A 16,903-nucleotide genomic window follows, 5' to 3' on the forward strand; every position below is an offset into this window, starting at 1 on the left:
GGACCCCCAAGCTGGACACTCTGAAGCCCCTGCTGTACCAAGGTTGCCCCCTTGTTGTACTTCAGTTTCCTCTTTGGGAATGTTGACGTGCTCAGTAGATCCTTCATTTCCAGAGGTTCTTTGCAGACATTTCTGTGCTGCTCTGGGGCAGTGAGTTCTGTTCTTCCCACCATGTGTTTCACCTGCCATTTGAGGAAGGCCCTCAGATGTCCTCATACGCTCCTTCCAGTCGACTTTGATTCCCAGGCATCTTTTTCTCCCTTTTTCTCACGCTGAAGTCATCTTGGGAGTCGGCAAACTCTTCCTAGGGACAGGTGGTTTGGACTTTTGAGGCAGTAAGGTCTCCGTCCTGGCATTCACTGTTGTAGCTCGTCAGCTATCACAGACTATGAAGAGCCAGCCTGACTGAAACAGTGACAGCCTGGTCTGTTATGATGGGCTACTGTAGTCCATTAAGAAAAAACCCTAGTGAGGAAGTATATAGAGTTGGCTCTTGGTATTCATGAGGGATTGGTTCCAGGAACCTTGCCTCCCTGGTGGGAACCAGAGTCCATGTTGTTCAAGGCCCTGGGATAAGGTGACACAGTTTTTGTGTGTGACCTCTGCACATTCTTTCATACAGTGTGTCATCTCTAGGTGAATTTTAGTGCCTGATGCAATGAGAATGCTGTCTGTATTTGTTTGGCTGTCTCTTAGTGAATTGTGACAAGAGAAAAGTTCTACATCTTCAGTATAACAAAATTTTTACATGTACACACACAGACACATATATTGCAAAGAATCTTGTATGAAATACTTTGACCTGGAGCTGTGTTTAGAAGGGTTTCTGGGGTCCCTGAGCCCCCACTCCATTTCCTTAGCTGTTAACCTCTTGCTTGAAAACCACTGCCCAGGCCCCAGAGTTGTCTATAGGTGGTGACGTTGCTCTAGGGCCCTTCTTTCCCTCTTGTTCTGGGGTTGTTGGGGGTGGGTCCCAGTGAGGTCCAGAGCTTTAGGGATGATACCTGCTTCTCACTGTGGGAAAGGTCTTAGCATTGTAGGAAGACTGGCCTGGCCTGGCCCAGTGATGGGTTGTGAGATTGAGGCTCTTCTCAGTCCTGTGCTCTTCCTGCTGCACACACTGTTCCTGATGGGCATTTGATGGAGGGGCAGGACCTAGGGGTAGACTGTAGGAGTGTCTCAGGATCCTGCTTCTAGTGGCTAGTGGTTTCCTTCCTGCAAGGTGGGATGGCAGTGTCTGCTCAGATTCTGAAGGAAACCTGATCTGGAAAGTGCTTTGCCTTTCTCTGCAATTTATAACAAGTAGGGACAAGTCATCCTGTTTCAGTCCATAAGAAGTGTGCCTGGTGCCATGGGATTTGCTGCTGACTGTGGTAATCAGATTTTATAAACTGTCTCCTACCTCTAAAAACATTTGAATGGTATTTCTTTTCCTCTTTTGTCCCCTTTTGACTTTTTTTTTTTTTTAGCTTGCTTGCCTTTTGTTTTAGCAGCTGCAGTATCTCGGAAGAAAAAACGAAGGATGGGAACCTACAGCCTGGTTCCTAAGAAAAAGACCAAAGTCTTAAAGCAGAGGACGGTGATTGAGATGTTTAAGAGTCTAACTCATTCCACTGTGGGCTCCAAGGTAAGAGGGACGTGTGTGCTGAGTACCGTAAGTGCTTGAATTTGTACCTCTGTGCAGGGCTTCCTTGGCCAAGGAGCATCCTGTGAGGTTGTCAGTAATTTGCATGACCTTCCCTTGATCCCTCTGCTGTAGGGCACAGCTTCTATGCCTAGGTGGGTTGTTGAAGACCCACCTTCCTCCTTCTTCTCACCCTGACTCCCACCAGCCAGGCTTTAGGCACTGGGCATCACCGTTGTATCCCTGGCCCAGCAGGTCTTTCCACTCCCATGACCTAAGTCACACAGTAGGTGGGCACCACTTTTGGGTCCTTGGCCCAGCAGGTTCTTCGTCTCCCATCATCTGAGGTGCATAATGGGTGGATACCACTCCTGCGTCCCTGGCCCAGTTTGTTGTTCTTCATTTCCTGTCACCTGAGGTACACCATGAGTGGGCACCACTGCCGTGTCCATCCTGGCCCAGCAGGCCCTCCATCTCCCATGATTACTGAGGCTCATGTGGGAGCTGACAGGCCTGTTGGTGACTGCTGCGGTTGTCCTTGAGCACTGTACATCTGTGTGTTCCAGGGTGAAAAGGCCTTGGGCGACAGCAACCTTCATGTGAATGGAGAGAGCTTGGAGATGGACTCAGAAGAGGATGACTCTGACGAGCTTGAGGAGGATGAGGACCATGGAGCCGAGCAGGCTGTTGCATTTCCCCCAGAGGATAGCAGGACTTCTAAAGAGAACATGTCCGAAACTGACCGGGCCCCAAAGGTAGGACCATGTTTGGGTGGTGTTGCAGATGACAGGAATCCCAGAGCTGGCCATAGGTTCCAAGAGTCAGCACTTGGGGTGCTCTGGGCCCGCATGAAATGTCCTGCATACTTTTTATTCATAAAAACTTTTTTTTTTCTATTTACTTTTTTTTTTTTTTTTTTTGGTACCAGAGATTGAACTCAGGGGCACTCAACCACTGAGCCACATCCCAGCCCTATTTTGTATTTTATTTAGAGACAGGGTCTCAAGTGAGTTGCTTAGTTCATTGCTGTTGGTGAGGCTGGCTTTGAACTCTCGATCCTGGCTCCTATATACTTTTGGCTTTGAGTTTTATATTTATTTCCTTGGAATTATTCATTTATTTTCATCTTAGGAATGTTTTTCTTCCTGTACAGCATCATTGACATAAAGCCTCACGAGCTTCTTCTTAAGTTCCAGGTTGGCAAGAATAACAATATCAATAATCCAGCTGGAAGCTGGGTGTAGTGGTGCACTCCTGTAATTCCAGCACCTCAGGAGGCTGAAGCAGGAGAATCACAAGTTCTAGTTGAGCCTGGGCAACTCAGCAAGATCCTATCTCAAAATAAAAAATAAAGGCTGAGAACGTAGCTTAGTGGTAGAACACCCCTGGATTCAGTCTCCAGTACTGGTGTTGGGGGCGGGTAAGATAGAAAAAGAATATAATAATCTGAAGCATTAATCAGTGACCTTCTGTGTGCCCTCAATGTCTGTTTATAATCATTTTTAGGGGGCAGGGTGGACAGTGTCTAACCAAGTTTCCTGACACTGACCCCAAATTTGTGATGCTCCTGTCTCTGTCTCCCAAGTTGCTGAAATTATGTCTGTGTACCACCATGCTCAGCAGCTGATTTTGACTGATGCCTTTTCGAGACTGGCCTCATTCTATCCTATACACTCTCCATGCTGGGGCTATCATGCTCGTGCAGGTTGAAGCCTCTGCCCTCCTTGCAGAGTGTGTATCCAAGGCTCCCTGAGCGGCCTGTGGAATGGTACATAGTTCTGCTCCTCAAGGATGTGAGGCATGCTTTCTTTATAGACCATTTATTCCAAGTCCTTTGAGGATGAGCACTGGATAGTCTTGTCTCAGCCATATTGCTCCCCTTGGTAGGCATGGCACCATTCATGAGTGCTCCTGCGGGTGATCTGTGGGTACTCCTGGGAGCAGTCTGGAATGCTTCTGGGAACTATCTGCAGGTATTCCTAGGAACCTTCTGTGGGTGCTCCAGGGAACTGTCTGGGTGCTCCAGAAAACCATCTGGGGTTACTGCTGATGCCAGCTTGGCAAGTTCTTAGAATTTGTGAGCAAGCTTTGAAGTTTAGGCATAAATTTTATGTTCTTTCAGTTCTGAGAGGGATAAGTTAGAAGTGACATGCTTACTAGGAGCAGCATTGGGAGGCTGAGAATCAGACTGCCTAAACATTAGTGGTGTATTGTTCAAATATGTCAGACTTCTTTGCAGAATCTTTAGCAGAGGTTCTCCATCTTCATTTAAGATGAAGCCTCTGTCTGGTGAATTATCCCAGGCCAGCATTAGGCATAGCATTTGCAGATGATACAGTTCAGTGACTTATTTTAGAGGTATCATTTTGTTGCTTAGCTTTGTACTCCATCAGTACCAAGCACTTTCATCTGTCAGAATTTGGGGCATGTCTTTTCTTCTTTTATTAATTAATTTACTTAGGTTTCAGGAATTGAACCCAGGGATGCTTAACCACTGAGCCACATCCCCAGCTCTTTTTATTTATTTATTTCTTTTTTTTTTTTTTTTTTTTTTATTTTTTTTAGAGATAGGGTCTCACTGAGTTGCTTAGGTCCTTACTAAGTTTCTGAGGCTGGCTTTGAACTTGTGATCCTCCTGCCTCAGCCTCTGAAGCTGCTGGGATTACAGACCTGCATCACTGCACCTGGTGTCCTTTCTTATTTTTACTTTAATTTTCGACTCATTTTTATGGATTATTATTATTCCTTTTTTACAGGTTTTAGGGCAAATTTAAAATGTTACTTCCGGCTCTCAATTATTCAAAAGTAAATTGGTGGAAAAAGTTAATATTAGAGATGTAAAGGGATTTTAAAAATTATTTATTGTAAAATACTTGTTGCATTTTTTTTTCCCTATAGTGAAGTATAAGGAAGGAAAAAATAGTATCATAATCCCATTGTGCGGTAGCTCTGGTGTGCTTTGTGATCCTGATCCTGACCCTGGCCAGCACTTACTCCCCTCTGCAAAGGGGTTGTGTGTAATGCACACTCCCAATTCTGTGCAGAGAAGTGTTTTCACTCCTGCCTCACACTCCATGCTGTGGATTTGACTGTGTTTCTCCTGCGCCCCCTTTTGGTATCAGGGATTGAACCCAGCCTTCTCTATGGATTTGATCATTTTCCTGTTTTAGGCAACACTTTGTTGAATGTACTTTGGAGTAATATATACTTCTAGCTGAGAGGCATGGTTTTTCTCATCTTCCCCAGCTAATCTGCGTTGTTGGAATGCTAGTGTTACATTGTTGAGAGTGAGCAGCTTCTCACACATTTGGTGGCTGTTGGCTTGTTGTTTTAGAAAACACCTGCTAGGTATGCTTTGCCCACCTTTCTGCTGGGGTGCTTATCTCTTAGAGGTACAGTCCTAGGAGCCTAAGCAAGTTTGGAGTGGTTTGTTTCCTTGGTGTCTTGTCAGTTGTCTGAGATCACAGACACTAGTCCGTTTCTTTAGGACTTTCAGGTTCTGTGTTCTAACTATGATAAACTGATCTTTTTCACTATTGGTTTTAAAAAATTGTCATAAGCTATCGTCTAATACTTTGATTTCATTCATTCTATACAAATATTTGATTCAGAATTTTATTGTGATAAAATGTGGGGTAGATACACTCAATGCAGGTGAAGTTTATGGTATATAAATTATATCTCTTTTTTTTATAAATTATATCTCAATAGAGCTTTTAGAATAAGACACAAGGTTAGGGACCCAGGGCTTCCCTCAGAATAGCTGGGCCAGAGTTTTCTCTCCATTTATTGCTTGACATTTCCTTCTCCTGCTGATTTAAAATGCCAGCTGAATTCTACACCAGATGGCATGTGAGTTTGAGTATTTCTGGATTCCATCTTTGGTTGAGGTATTTGTCTTCCAGAGAATCTAGATACTGAGTAACCCTGAGTAACTTAGGTATTGAAATGAAATTAAAAATTAAATAACTTTGAAGCTTGAACAAAAAGAACCAAGAAGAAAATATGGTCATTGGAAAGCAAGATGGCAGGAGTAAATCTCCACAGACATAATCGGTAGAAGTTTTATTGTGTAAACCCTTCCAGAGGACAAAGGCAGAATGAAGCTCTTTAGCTTGTTCTGAAGCTGACCTGTAGGCTACCTTTGCACAGGACTCAAAGTATAGGCTTGCTGAATGAACCCTGAGTCAGATGCAGTTGTGTGCTGAAATGGCAATGACCACAGAAGGCCAGGCTTCTCTCCCAGGGATATCTGTTAGCAGGAGTGACTGAGTTTGCAGGTCAGATATGTTTGAGTTTGAAAAGTATTTTAAGCCAGGTGCCAGCTAATCTGTAGGCTGAGGCAGGAAGATTGCTTGAGCCTGGGCAACATGGCAAGGCTTTGTCTCAGAATGGATAATAGCTGATAGGTTAGTAGCATTTTATTGAGTTCAGCTTTCTATTCTTTGAATTTGGGAGATTACTCTGCACCTACACATAGGACAGCTGTACCGCTGTCATTACTGAAGTGTGACATACCTGTGCGACCTCACCTAGGTCAAAACCTTGGCTCTCACCACTTCCACAGCCTCCCTGACCCTCCATAAGGGATCCCTGTCTGTGTGCTCCCACTGTAGGATTGGATTTTTTGGTTTTGTTCTTTATAAATAAAATCATATAGTATGCGTGCTTACATTTTTAAAATATGACTTATTTTATTCAATATTATTGTGTTTTGGGTTTTTATGTTGTTTGTTAATTTTTGTCATCATACAACAGTGGTCTTCCAGTTGGACTGTTGGGTTTCTGAGGCTCTGTAAGGAGATCTACAGGATCAAAACTGTTACCTCAGAATTGCTGAGATGTCTGTTCCTCCGTCTCCTTCAGGGGAGTGGCCATGTTGCTGTCTTTGCTTGGGCAGCTAATTACCTGTGTCCTTGTGGTTTGAACATTGTCAGCCTAAATTTCTACTGCAGTAAAGGTTAGTAGATGTAACCCATGTTAATAAAAGCTCTCCATAGTTCTCAGTCATTTTTTCAGAGTATGGGGTCCCAAGGCCATAGTTTTTGGGTTGTTTCCAGGGAGGGCTGTTCCATGTGGCAGTGCCAGCAGCACCCCTGTGTGTGGGTGATCCCTGGTGTACACTGGGAGTGGAGTCTGTGCTTCGTTACACCCATGACTCTGCGTGCAGGTTTCCCTGTAGGGTGGCTGCACCAGTTGGCAGTGCTGCCAACTGTCTCTGAGTGGTGAGTGTAAAGCGCTAATGCAGTATAGTTTTAATTTCACTTTCCTGATTCCCAAGAAGGTTGAGTCCTTTTTGTATGTCAACTTGCAGTTTGGATGCCTTTTTGAAATGCCTGTTCAGGTCTCAGCCATTCATCTACTGGGTCATTTGTCCTTTGAAAAAGTCATTTTGTAGGAGTTCTTTGACCTAGCAGTGAGCCTTCATATGTATAGTGGCTTGCATTTTCCCTGAAAAGTTGGTGACCTTGTCTCTTCCCTTGGATTGGACACTATTCACAAGGACTGACAGTTGGGTGCAGCCACCATTCTGGGTGCTGGTTGGGGAGAGCTGAACCTTTGCCTCTTAGGCCGAACTCATAACTGGGTCATACCCCCACAGTCATGTGTTCCTGGGTAGAGGGCTGGCAGGAGCTGACTGGTGGCTGGGCAAGGGCTAGTCCTGACCAATGAATTAAAATAAAATTCATAGTTTTTAAAAAAAATGACTCAACATGTCAGAACACTACAAAAAAGGTTATATTTAGTGGTAAAAAGTCAAAGCATTTCTGTTATCAGTTGTAAAATGAAGGTGGGATAGCTGCTTTCATCTCTTGATGTGGACACAACAGCACCAGCTGTTCTGTCTGATGCTGTAGGGAAGAGCCAGAAAGAAACATCAATATTTAAAAGGACAAGAGAAAAGAGTTTCTGGGAATGTGATCATCTTTCTGAAAGTCCTGGAAGATCAGCTGAAAACTACCATAGCTGCTGAGCTGAACTTATGTGAGCAGGATGTAAACACCTGTTTCCTTGTGTGGCTGTCACAAGCACTTAGAGAATGAAACGTCAGCATTATCAGCAAAATTGGCAAATGCCTAGAGGCACTTTTAAACTTTTCTAAGTAAAACAGTACACACATCCAAATAGTAGTGAGCAGTGACCAGCCGTGGGTCAGTCTTGTCTGTCAGTGCTTGGCAGATATGTCAGTGTGGATCTTTAAGGACCAAGACTGGGGGAGGCAAATCACAATATCAACACCTAAAATATGAGCTGTGATTGCTTCTCTCAGCTTCGTGGTGCCATGTCCTCAGCTGCTTTCCTCTGCAACACACTTCTGCCATGATGTTCTGCCTCATGCCAGGCCCCGAGGAATGCAGTCAGCCATCTGTAGACTGAGACCTCTAAAACTGTGAGCCCCCAAATAAATTTTTATCCTCTAATTGAGTCTTTTGGTCACAGCAGCGAAGAAACTGACTAAAACAAATTGGTACTGAGAAGGTGGGTTGTTTCTGTGACTAACCTGATCATGTGGTTTAGAAGCTTTTTGGACTTTACAGAATTTGGGAGGAATTTTGAAAGGTTTAGGAATGCAAGATGAGAAAATTTTGGTATGAAAAATGTTGATAACATACTTTATAAAAAAGTAAATTTTACAATAAGAAAACCAGGTCCAAGTCTGAAAATGGGCTGAGGATGGAGCATGCAAGATGCAGTAGAAGAAATAGAAAAGTACTAAGAAGTTACAGAAGACTCAGGTCCTGTTGTGTGTGGGGAAGTGAGATCTAAGCATCGGTGAGAGTCTGTTGAAAGATTGGTGGTTCCTCTTTGCGCATTGTTGGTGGAAGATCATAGTCGGGGAGGTGACCCAGAGGTTCTACATCTCTCCCATCTGTGTGTTTGTCCTGGAAGACATTGCTGATTTAGAGGGTAGGATACAGTGAAATCACCAGGCCACAGAGCATGAAGTCAGTATGCAGGAGGCCATAGCCACCTTGGGAAGTGGGTGGGCAAGAGCTGAATGTATGCCCACATGTTTTAGTGTCCACATGTTTTAGTGCCTTTGCAACAGACATGTACTGATACATGGCCAGTGTCACTCAGCTCAGTAGGAAAACAAGGTATCTCTGTTCTGATGTGAAGCTGCACGCCATGTGTGGCAGCACACTTGTTGGAAGGAGTGAGGTAGCATGGTAGTTGTGGCTCCGGGGATTGGACTAGGATATTGTCAGTGTAGACCTGATTGTGTATTATATTGTGGCCTCTTGAGAATGCTTTCACTTTTTAAGTTTTGCACCTCCCACCTAATATTTTGTTTTAGTTGTAGATGGACACAGTACCTTTATTTTATTTTTATGTGGTGCTGAGGATCGAACCCAGAGCTCCTTTTGTGCTAGGAGAGCACTCTACCTCTGAGCCACAACCCCAGCTCTTATCTTCCTTTTTATGGATACCTGCCATGTTTTGAATTCCGAGTACACAGAGAGTGTCGCCTTCCCATCATGATATGGAGACACTGCCAAGGAGCAGGAATGGAAACTCAGGCTGGATACCCCTTGGCCAAAGCCAGAGAGGCAGCCCACTTGGACAGTGGACAGACGATGGGATCTTTCCTGCGTGTGCCTCCAGCATGCCCTGCTGATGTATTTTTAAAAGTCTGTTTCCAATTCATTTGTCTGCCATTAAAGAAACTAATTGGTTTTTGTTTTTGGTTTTTTTCAACCCCCCCCACCCCCCCACCCCTCCGTCCGGCTCTTTGGCTGCTCAGATGGATGGCGAGTCAGAGGAGGAGCAGGAGTCGGCTGATACTGGGGAGGACGAGGACGGCGGAGACGAGTCTGACCTGGTAATCCAGCACATGGCCTGGCCTCTGTGTGCAGTGGAGGAGGTGCAAGAAGCGCTGTAGTTGCCCTGTTGTTTGCTGAGAGTCAGCCTGTTCTGGTACTGGGGCTTGGCACAGGCAGGCAGAGGTCCTGCTCTTGGGAGAATAGGTGAAGGGACCCACACAGTCATAATGTGGTGCCAGGCAGAGCCCAAGGGCCGTGTGGCCTTTTATGGTATAGCAATAGGCCAGGCCTGGTGTAGGCTTGTCCTGCCTGTGCAGAGTTAGTGCTGATCTCCAGGCTGAGGGGAGGGTGTGCGAGTCCACGTGCTGGTTGTCCCATGTAAGTGGTATGGCACATGGTGTGGGATCCTGCTACAGTGGCTGCTGTGAGGGTGAAGGTAGCATTTGATATGAGGTGTTGTAACAGAGCATGGACAGGACTCTGGTGGGTTAGTTGCAACACCGTGAGGGACAGGAGGGAACAGGGCTCTATTCTGCCCACAGTGAGGTCTCTTGTGCCTAGCACATAGCCAAGTGACAGAAGCAGGCCCTGAGGGTTCAGGGAGTGGAGAAGCTTAGAAATGGGGAAATGTGCTGAGGCCCTAGGATGGAGCCTCAGGAAACCCTGTGTGTGAGCACTGTGCACAGGAGGCAACAGCCCATGAGATCCTGAAGGAGGGCTCTGCTGTGGGAGAAAGCCTGGGGGTTTGGGGCACATGACCTATGAACAGCTCTGAAGAGGGAAGGAGTGGCCCACGGCATCAGCCTGCTGCCCAGTGAAGGAAATAAAACACACATAGACTGTTAGGTGTGGCATGGACATGTGTTTTTTGGGTGATGGGTGGAAGGAGCAGGATCAGGGTAGTGGCAGAGTGTAGTATTTACAGTTCTTTTGGAAACTTTGCTATGCTGGATTGCAGGGTGGAGCAAGGGCTGTTTAAAGGGAGGGACACTGGACAAGCACGGGTGTGTGCAGTCAAGATGGTCCCCAGCACAGTCCCCAGACCCTGGGGCTCCTGCACATGGCTGTGGCAGGACATGTGTCAGTCTGTCTGAATGGCTGGCATGCTGTGCAGTGTGTTTTTTCCCATGTGTTGAGCACAGCGTTCTCAAGTGTCTGCCTGTGTCCATGGGAAGGAGGGTGATGAGACCCCATGCTGCCATTGTGTCTTGTCCCTCTCTTGTGCTAGTCAGGGCTAGGAGTCTGTGCTATGTGCCAGTTGTGATTCCAGGAGGTTGAATGCCCTTCCTGCATCCAGATCTTAGGAACAGATGCTCAGGCATCTTGCTGTGTCTTTAACTGGCTTGTGACTTGGAGTCCAGGCACTCTGAGCATTGTTCCTTTTCTCATGAACAGGACGAAGGGACACGTGATGGAAAGTGTATTCTCCTACTGAGCTTATTTACTTAGTTCCTGGGTAGGATTTTCCAATCTATTCCTTTCCTTTGTGTGAAATTCAATAAGAGTTATGAGTTCCATTTTAGGTTTCTTGGCTTTTTTTGCCTCTAAAAGGACTGAGCTTGGAGAGATGTTTAGGGAACAGCATGGGTATCTTTAGAATGTGACCCAGAAGAATGTCTAGAAGTGAAGTGAATCTGCTAAAAGAAGAATCAAGACATAGCAAGTATTTTATTTTACAGGCAGACAACTCCTAGTCCTTTTTGCTCTTGAGAGCTCCCCTGCTTTGCTTCTGACGTTCCTGCCCTTTGGTCCTCCAGAGTTCTGAATCCAGCATCAAGAAGAAATTTCTCAAGAGGAGAGGAAAGACTGAGAGCCCCTGGATCAAGCCGGCTCGGAAAAGGAGGAGGAGAAGTAGAAAGAAGCCCTGTGGTGCGCTTGGTAAGCGCAGTGGCCCCTGCACCTGTGTGGGCATCTCCAGGCCAAGTGGCAGGCCTAGGGCTGGGGCTCTGCATAGGATTTTATTTGAAAGGAGGATCCACTGTTGACAAATGTTTCAAATGACCTCATCAGAGAAACTCAGTGCCCTTCACCTGGTCTTCTCTGGACAAACCTGCTGATCTTGGCTTCATTGCTGAATGCTAAGCTGAGGTGATCTTTCATTTGACACCTACACAGGGTGACTAGCAACCTGTGGCCTATAGACGTTTCCCACGCTGCTTGAAGGAGGGAGGTCTGTGATTATGTAGCCACCTGTGTGGCTGTGCCTGATCTATATGGCAGCTTCTGGCCTTGTGGCAGCACTCCTGTTCTGGCAGTGATTGTTGAGTGAATGAGGCCACAGGGTCATTGCCAAGGTCAATGTTCTTTTTTTTTTTTTTTTTTTTAAAACTTCATTTATGTGGACTGGCATACCATAAAACATACATAGCTAAACCACTTTTTAATGAGTTAATGTGTCTACAACCGTGGAGCCCTCACCATAGCCACATTACCTGGGTTCTCTCCACCCCAGATTCCCTGTGTGCCCCGCTGCCATCAAGAACCTGTCCCTTCCCCAGGCTCTTTTCCTCTTCCCATGCACCCCAATCTGCCCTGTGCCGCTGATGCATTAGCACTTGGTAGAATTCTGTGTGAATGGAATTGCTCCGTGTGGGCTTTTTCCTTATGACTCCTTTCAGCACAATTGTTGCAGAGGGCTACTGCTGCACGTCAGTGGTCTGTCCCTGTCATTGCTGAGAAGCGTCCCACTACGTGCAAGCTGTGGCTCAACTACTGTTCTGTAGGTACACTTGGCTCTCCCAGTTTGGGCTCTCAGGGAAGCTGCAGTGGATGGTGTCTCAAATGGGTCTCGAGCAGAGGTGTGACTGGGTTGTGCTGTTTGCTCAGCTATTTTTTAAAGCACAGGTCCTACTTCACATCCTCACAAAAGTACTGGAGGGTTCCGCTCCTCTCTGTGCTTACCAGCACTTGTTAGGGTTGGTCTATTTAATTTCAGTGGTTCTAGGAGGTGTTCGGGGTGTCTCTTGACAGTTGTTTGCTTTTACTTGATGAATAATGAAGTCGCACCTTTTAGCCTTTGTTCATTTCCTTTTGTGAAGTGTGTGTGTATCTTTTGTTCTCTTTCAAAACCAGGGTGGTTTTGTTCTGAGTTGTAAAAGGTCTTTAAGATTTTAGATAGATGTCTAATCAGATGGATGTTTTGTATACATTTGTACCTAGTCTGTTTAGGGTCAGAGCAACAGTTAAAATTTTTTGTTGAAGTCTAATTTATTAATTCTTTTCTTATTCATGCTTTTCATGCATTGAGCAATCTTTGACTTAATAAAGGGTTGGTAAAGCTACATCCTTGGGTTCAATCCTCAGTACCAAGGAGAGAAAAAAAGAAGGGGGCAAAAAGATCTTTGACTAACTCAGTTCATCAGGATCTTGTCCCGCATTTTCTCATGAAGTTGTGCAGTTGAAGTACTCACAGATAGTTCTGGTGCATTTTGAGGCAATGTTTGAACATGGTGACATGAAGAGCTCAGCTCCCTCTTATGGATGGGCAGCTGATGTGCACCATCAGTCTAGATGACTTTTCTTTTGTCGAGTGCAAGTGTCTGTGTCTTTCCACGGAGGCAGAACTTCCTGAGTAACAGTGAATTCACGTGCTACCCCACTTTCATCCGTGGCAGTTCTCTGAGTGCTCCTGAGCCCGGCAGTTGCGGGTTCTTTTACTCTAACCATAACCGCTCATCTCTGTAATACTCAAGTCACACTTACACATGGCGGGATTTCTAGATTGCAGAAAGGCTGAGCAAGGATAAGGTGGCCACAGGGTTTCTGGAGGTGGCACTGAGTGAGAGCAGAGGGCAGGTGCAGAGTAGGCTGAAGAGCTTGTTCAGGGTGCAGAGCTGTCGGAGCACAGGACTGACTCTAGGCCAGGGTCCTGAAGGCAGATGCTTTCAAAGCCAGGGAGATGGAGCTGAGCTGGGGGACAGGGACAGGGAGCTGGAGATTTTCCAGTTAATGTCATGGCACATTCAGACTGGCTGGCTGATGATGGGTTGGTGCATGCCACCCTACCCAGTCTCAGGGTGCACCTCCTGCCATGGGTCTTGGGCCAGGGGGTTGCTGTGTTTGGTTTGGTGTGTTTGATGAGCGCAGGGGCCTGGTTTTTCTTTAGGGTGGTGCTGGGCAGACGGTGGCTGTTGACTTGAACAAGGTGGAGTCATTCTACTTCGACATTTAACTCAAAATGGAGCTGCTCTTGGCAAACTAGTGCTGTATAAAGTGGAGTCCTGGGAGGCCAGGCGCAGCTGTGCTGTGGAGTGCGAGTCCCTTGGAGCAGGGTGCAGCCTGCCCTATTGGGTTTCCTGGGAATATTGGTGGATATTGAATGAGGGGGCTAGTCTGGGCTTTCTACTCTGTCCCACTTACTTGTGTGTTCTCTTTGTGCCACTCCTCAGGGTTGCAGCACTTTGCTCTTTCCCCTCATTCAGCTGTGCTTGTAGCTTCCCCTGACATGCAAGAGGCTCACTGCCCCTAAGTCCCGGAGGCAGCCCTGAGGTGGGGAGGGCCATGCGGGTTTTATGGTGCTAAACTTGAGTGCCTCCCTCTGAGCTCATCTGCTCCTTCATTTGTGTTTCCTTGTTTTCACTTGGGATCATGAGAATACTGATGTGGTTTTTTATTATTGGCTGACCTACTATTTGTAGCTCCAAGAAGAAAGGTTGTTCTTGAGGGGTAGAAGTTTTGGTTTTTGTCATCTTGGCTGTGACAGGTAAAATGTATGCCTAATGTTTACTCGCACAGGAGTTGTTATATCTTTAAGTGTTTAAATTATATGAAGACTATTTATGTTCTTCAAATTGCTGATTTTTCAAAGTAGTTTACTTTTCTATCTAAGGTCTAGGATACAGAATACAATGTGAATGAAAAGTCTCTCTTTATCAGTGGTTCTTTTATTTCCACTTGATGAGGTTAGAAGCTTGTGTGAAGCATGGTCCTTCACCTCTTGCTGGTGTTAGATATCCATTGTAAACGCACACTCTTCTTAGGCTTCCCAGTGAAATGTCTGTACAGTGCCAAGTATTCAGCTTTGCGTGTCCCTCTAAGGCCTCCTGGGAAGCCGGGTCAGGCCGGCATACTCCTGCTGCCATCCTGTGTCCTCAAGGGAGAGGGGCATGTTGCAAAACCAGTGGCGCCAGCCCATCTCTGCAGTGGTCTTCCTTGGCATGCCTCGATTTTCTTGCCTTTAGTGAGAGCTTTGCTTCACAGACCTTGTGCCTGGTGGGGCTGACGCTAACCTTCCTGTGGAACTTCTGTGTGTCAGTCAGGACAATGAGCAAGCCAGAGCCTCTAGCTAGTGCCGACCCCTGTCACTCTGCACACATTGTCATCAGTTGGTCTTTCACTTGTGCCAGTTGGATTTTTCTGTCTTATTTTAAAGTAATTTATGGAATGTACACCACACTTGTATTTATTTTCTTGATTATTTAACAGTTTTTATCCACCTGGTGTAGTCACAGAGGTAACTATGATAGTATGCGAGTGCCTTGATGCAGTTTCCTTCCACATTCAGGTGGAGCCAGCTGGGGATGAGAAAAACGGCAGGCAGAGGAGAAAAGCAGTAGTGTAACTGGAGTGGCCCAGGCAGTTGGCATTGTGGTTAGGGTTGGATGGGTCTCTCAGGGTCAGCCCTGTCCTAGGGACTGGCCTCTCGCCCAGGTGCTGTCAGTGGGTGGCCGTTGCACATTCTCATGGTGTGTGCCTTCTATGTGTAGGTTCCGAGGTGTGTAAGCCATCTCCAGGAAGCTCCGAGCAGACAGCTCCGGGAGACAGCTCGGGATATATGGAAGTTTCTCTGGACTCACTGGATCTCCGTGTCAAAGGGATTCTGTCCTCCCAGTCGGAAGGTGAATGTTGATGTAGTGATAACTGCACCATCTTGCTCTTCGTTTACTGGTCTCATTCTCTGGATTAGCCCGATGCCCCCTACTGAATTTTAATAGAAAATGTGATTAAATGCATCCCTTAAAGGTGGACTGGCAGATGTTCAGAATTTGTTTGTCAGGTCACTCTCAGCACTCAAGAGTCATAGAGCATGGGAGCCCTCTTAGAATAAAGTAGTTGACACCTCATTCAAGATCAGGTTGCGAGGAGTCTAGCAGTGTTCTCTACCCTGAGCCAGACACGTTTCTTTGCAGAATCCCTAAAGAAAAGATGCCCTTCCACCCTGGCCGTGTTTCAGGACACATAGGTGACCTGACTTTGAATAATGTGCTCTGATGATCTTTGAAACCAGTGGCTGGAGCCTGCCCTCTGGCTGGCACTAAGCTAATGTCCTTAGGAGTGTCCTGCAACAAAATAAAACACCTGACACCTGTTTCCTATACCTTTGGTCCAGAGAGCAACACCTTGAAGAGACAAGCAGTGTTGCTCATGGTTCTCATGCTCTAGTGTGGAGTAGGGACACCTGAGTGGTGGCAGAGCCAGGTCTCAGGCAGGTCAGGAGGCCTCAGGAGCTGGCCAGTGGGAGCAGGAGGCCATTCAGGAGAGAATCTTTGTTTTGAGGTCAGAAATCTCTGTAGTCATTGGCTTCTTTTCTCATCCTCTTTGCTCTCAAGTGTGTTGAGGTGAGTCGGGTGGCTTATGACCTCAGCAGGTAACCAGAGCGAAGCTCAATGGGAGGGCTGGGAGCCACATCCGCTTTCTCTTAAAGGCCTGCAGTCCTTACTGCTGGGGATTGGAGTGTACTCCCAAGCCCAAGAACATGTCAGGCATGACCTGTGCTTCTTCATCTCACCTCAGCCGCCTCAGCCATGCGGGCACAGCATGGTCAGAGGACAGTTATCCAGATGCTTCTTCGTGCATTTTGCCTGTTTCCTCATTTTTAAAGCCATGTTGTTGGTCAGGATCATCTCAAAGGTGCTTAAGGTTTTAAACATACAGTGAATCCAACTTGAGCCTTATCTCACATTTCCTGATCTTTTGGGCTGTGGGTGATCCAGAGGCTGAGCTGGGAACCAGGCAGCAGGAGGTGATGTGTCCTGATCTCCTTTCTTCTCAGAGACCTGTGGTGTAGGCTGTTTCTCATTTATGGACCCCGTGCAGGGGCCTAAACTCCCTCCTGGCTGCCACCAAATCAGATTGATTACTAGTAAGCACCAGGGATAGTGAGCAGCTTCATGGGGGAAGGCACATCCTCTACTCAACATGGTACTGCTGGAGGGAAACTGAGGCAAGAACACACTTCTGAAGAGCTCGTTTGAATAGTGGAGTCCAGCAGCTATGAAGAGGGAGGGGCTCAGGACTCTGCAGAGGGAGTGCCAGGTTGAGTTATTCACTCTGTCCTTCTGGCAAGCTACTTGTGCAGCCCTTGGTTTTGGTTTCTGACCAGTGGAGCTGGAGCTTCATTTTTCTGCAGTACAGAAGTTCAGAAGACACAGCCTAGTTTCATTATGTCTGCACACTGTCAAGACCCAGGTGGCTCTGTCCCCTCAGGGATTCCTTGGGCCAGGTCTTCATTTTCATTTACTTTGACAGTTACTTGTAGACATGAGTACAAGAGTTAATTATTTTTAATAAAGGG

At 46.4% G+C, this 16,903-nt stretch overlaps 1 protein-coding gene across 7 annotated transcripts in view; it reads left to right on the forward strand.

The window, feature by feature from the left end:
- Positions 1-16,903, forward strand: part of Ehmt1 (euchromatic histone lysine methyltransferase 1) — a 157,903-nt gene that overhangs the window by 81,728 nt on the left and 59,272 nt on the right. For 5 of the 7 annotated variants that reach the window (XM_078048823.1, XM_078048821.1, XM_078048822.1 and 2 more), the window contains 5 exons: positions 1,470-1,627; positions 2,191-2,379; positions 9,372-9,449; positions 11,148-11,268; positions 15,096-15,227. In XM_078048823.1, the coding sequence (XP_077904949.1) occupies positions 1,470-1,627; positions 2,191-2,379; positions 9,372-9,449; positions 11,148-11,268; positions 15,096-15,227 (678 nt within the window). The remainder of the gene's footprint in view (positions 1-1,469; positions 1,628-2,190; positions 2,380-9,371; positions 9,450-11,147; positions 11,269-15,095; positions 15,228-16,903) is intronic. The other 2 variants (XM_078048820.1, XM_078048819.1) reach the window with 2 other exon arrangements.

This window comes from Ictidomys tridecemlineatus, chromosome 4, assembly GCF_052094955.1.
Source record: "Ictidomys tridecemlineatus isolate mIctTri1 chromosome 4, mIctTri1.hap1, whole genome shotgun sequence".
NCBI lineage: Eukaryota > Metazoa > Chordata > Mammalia > Rodentia > Sciuridae > Ictidomys > Ictidomys tridecemlineatus.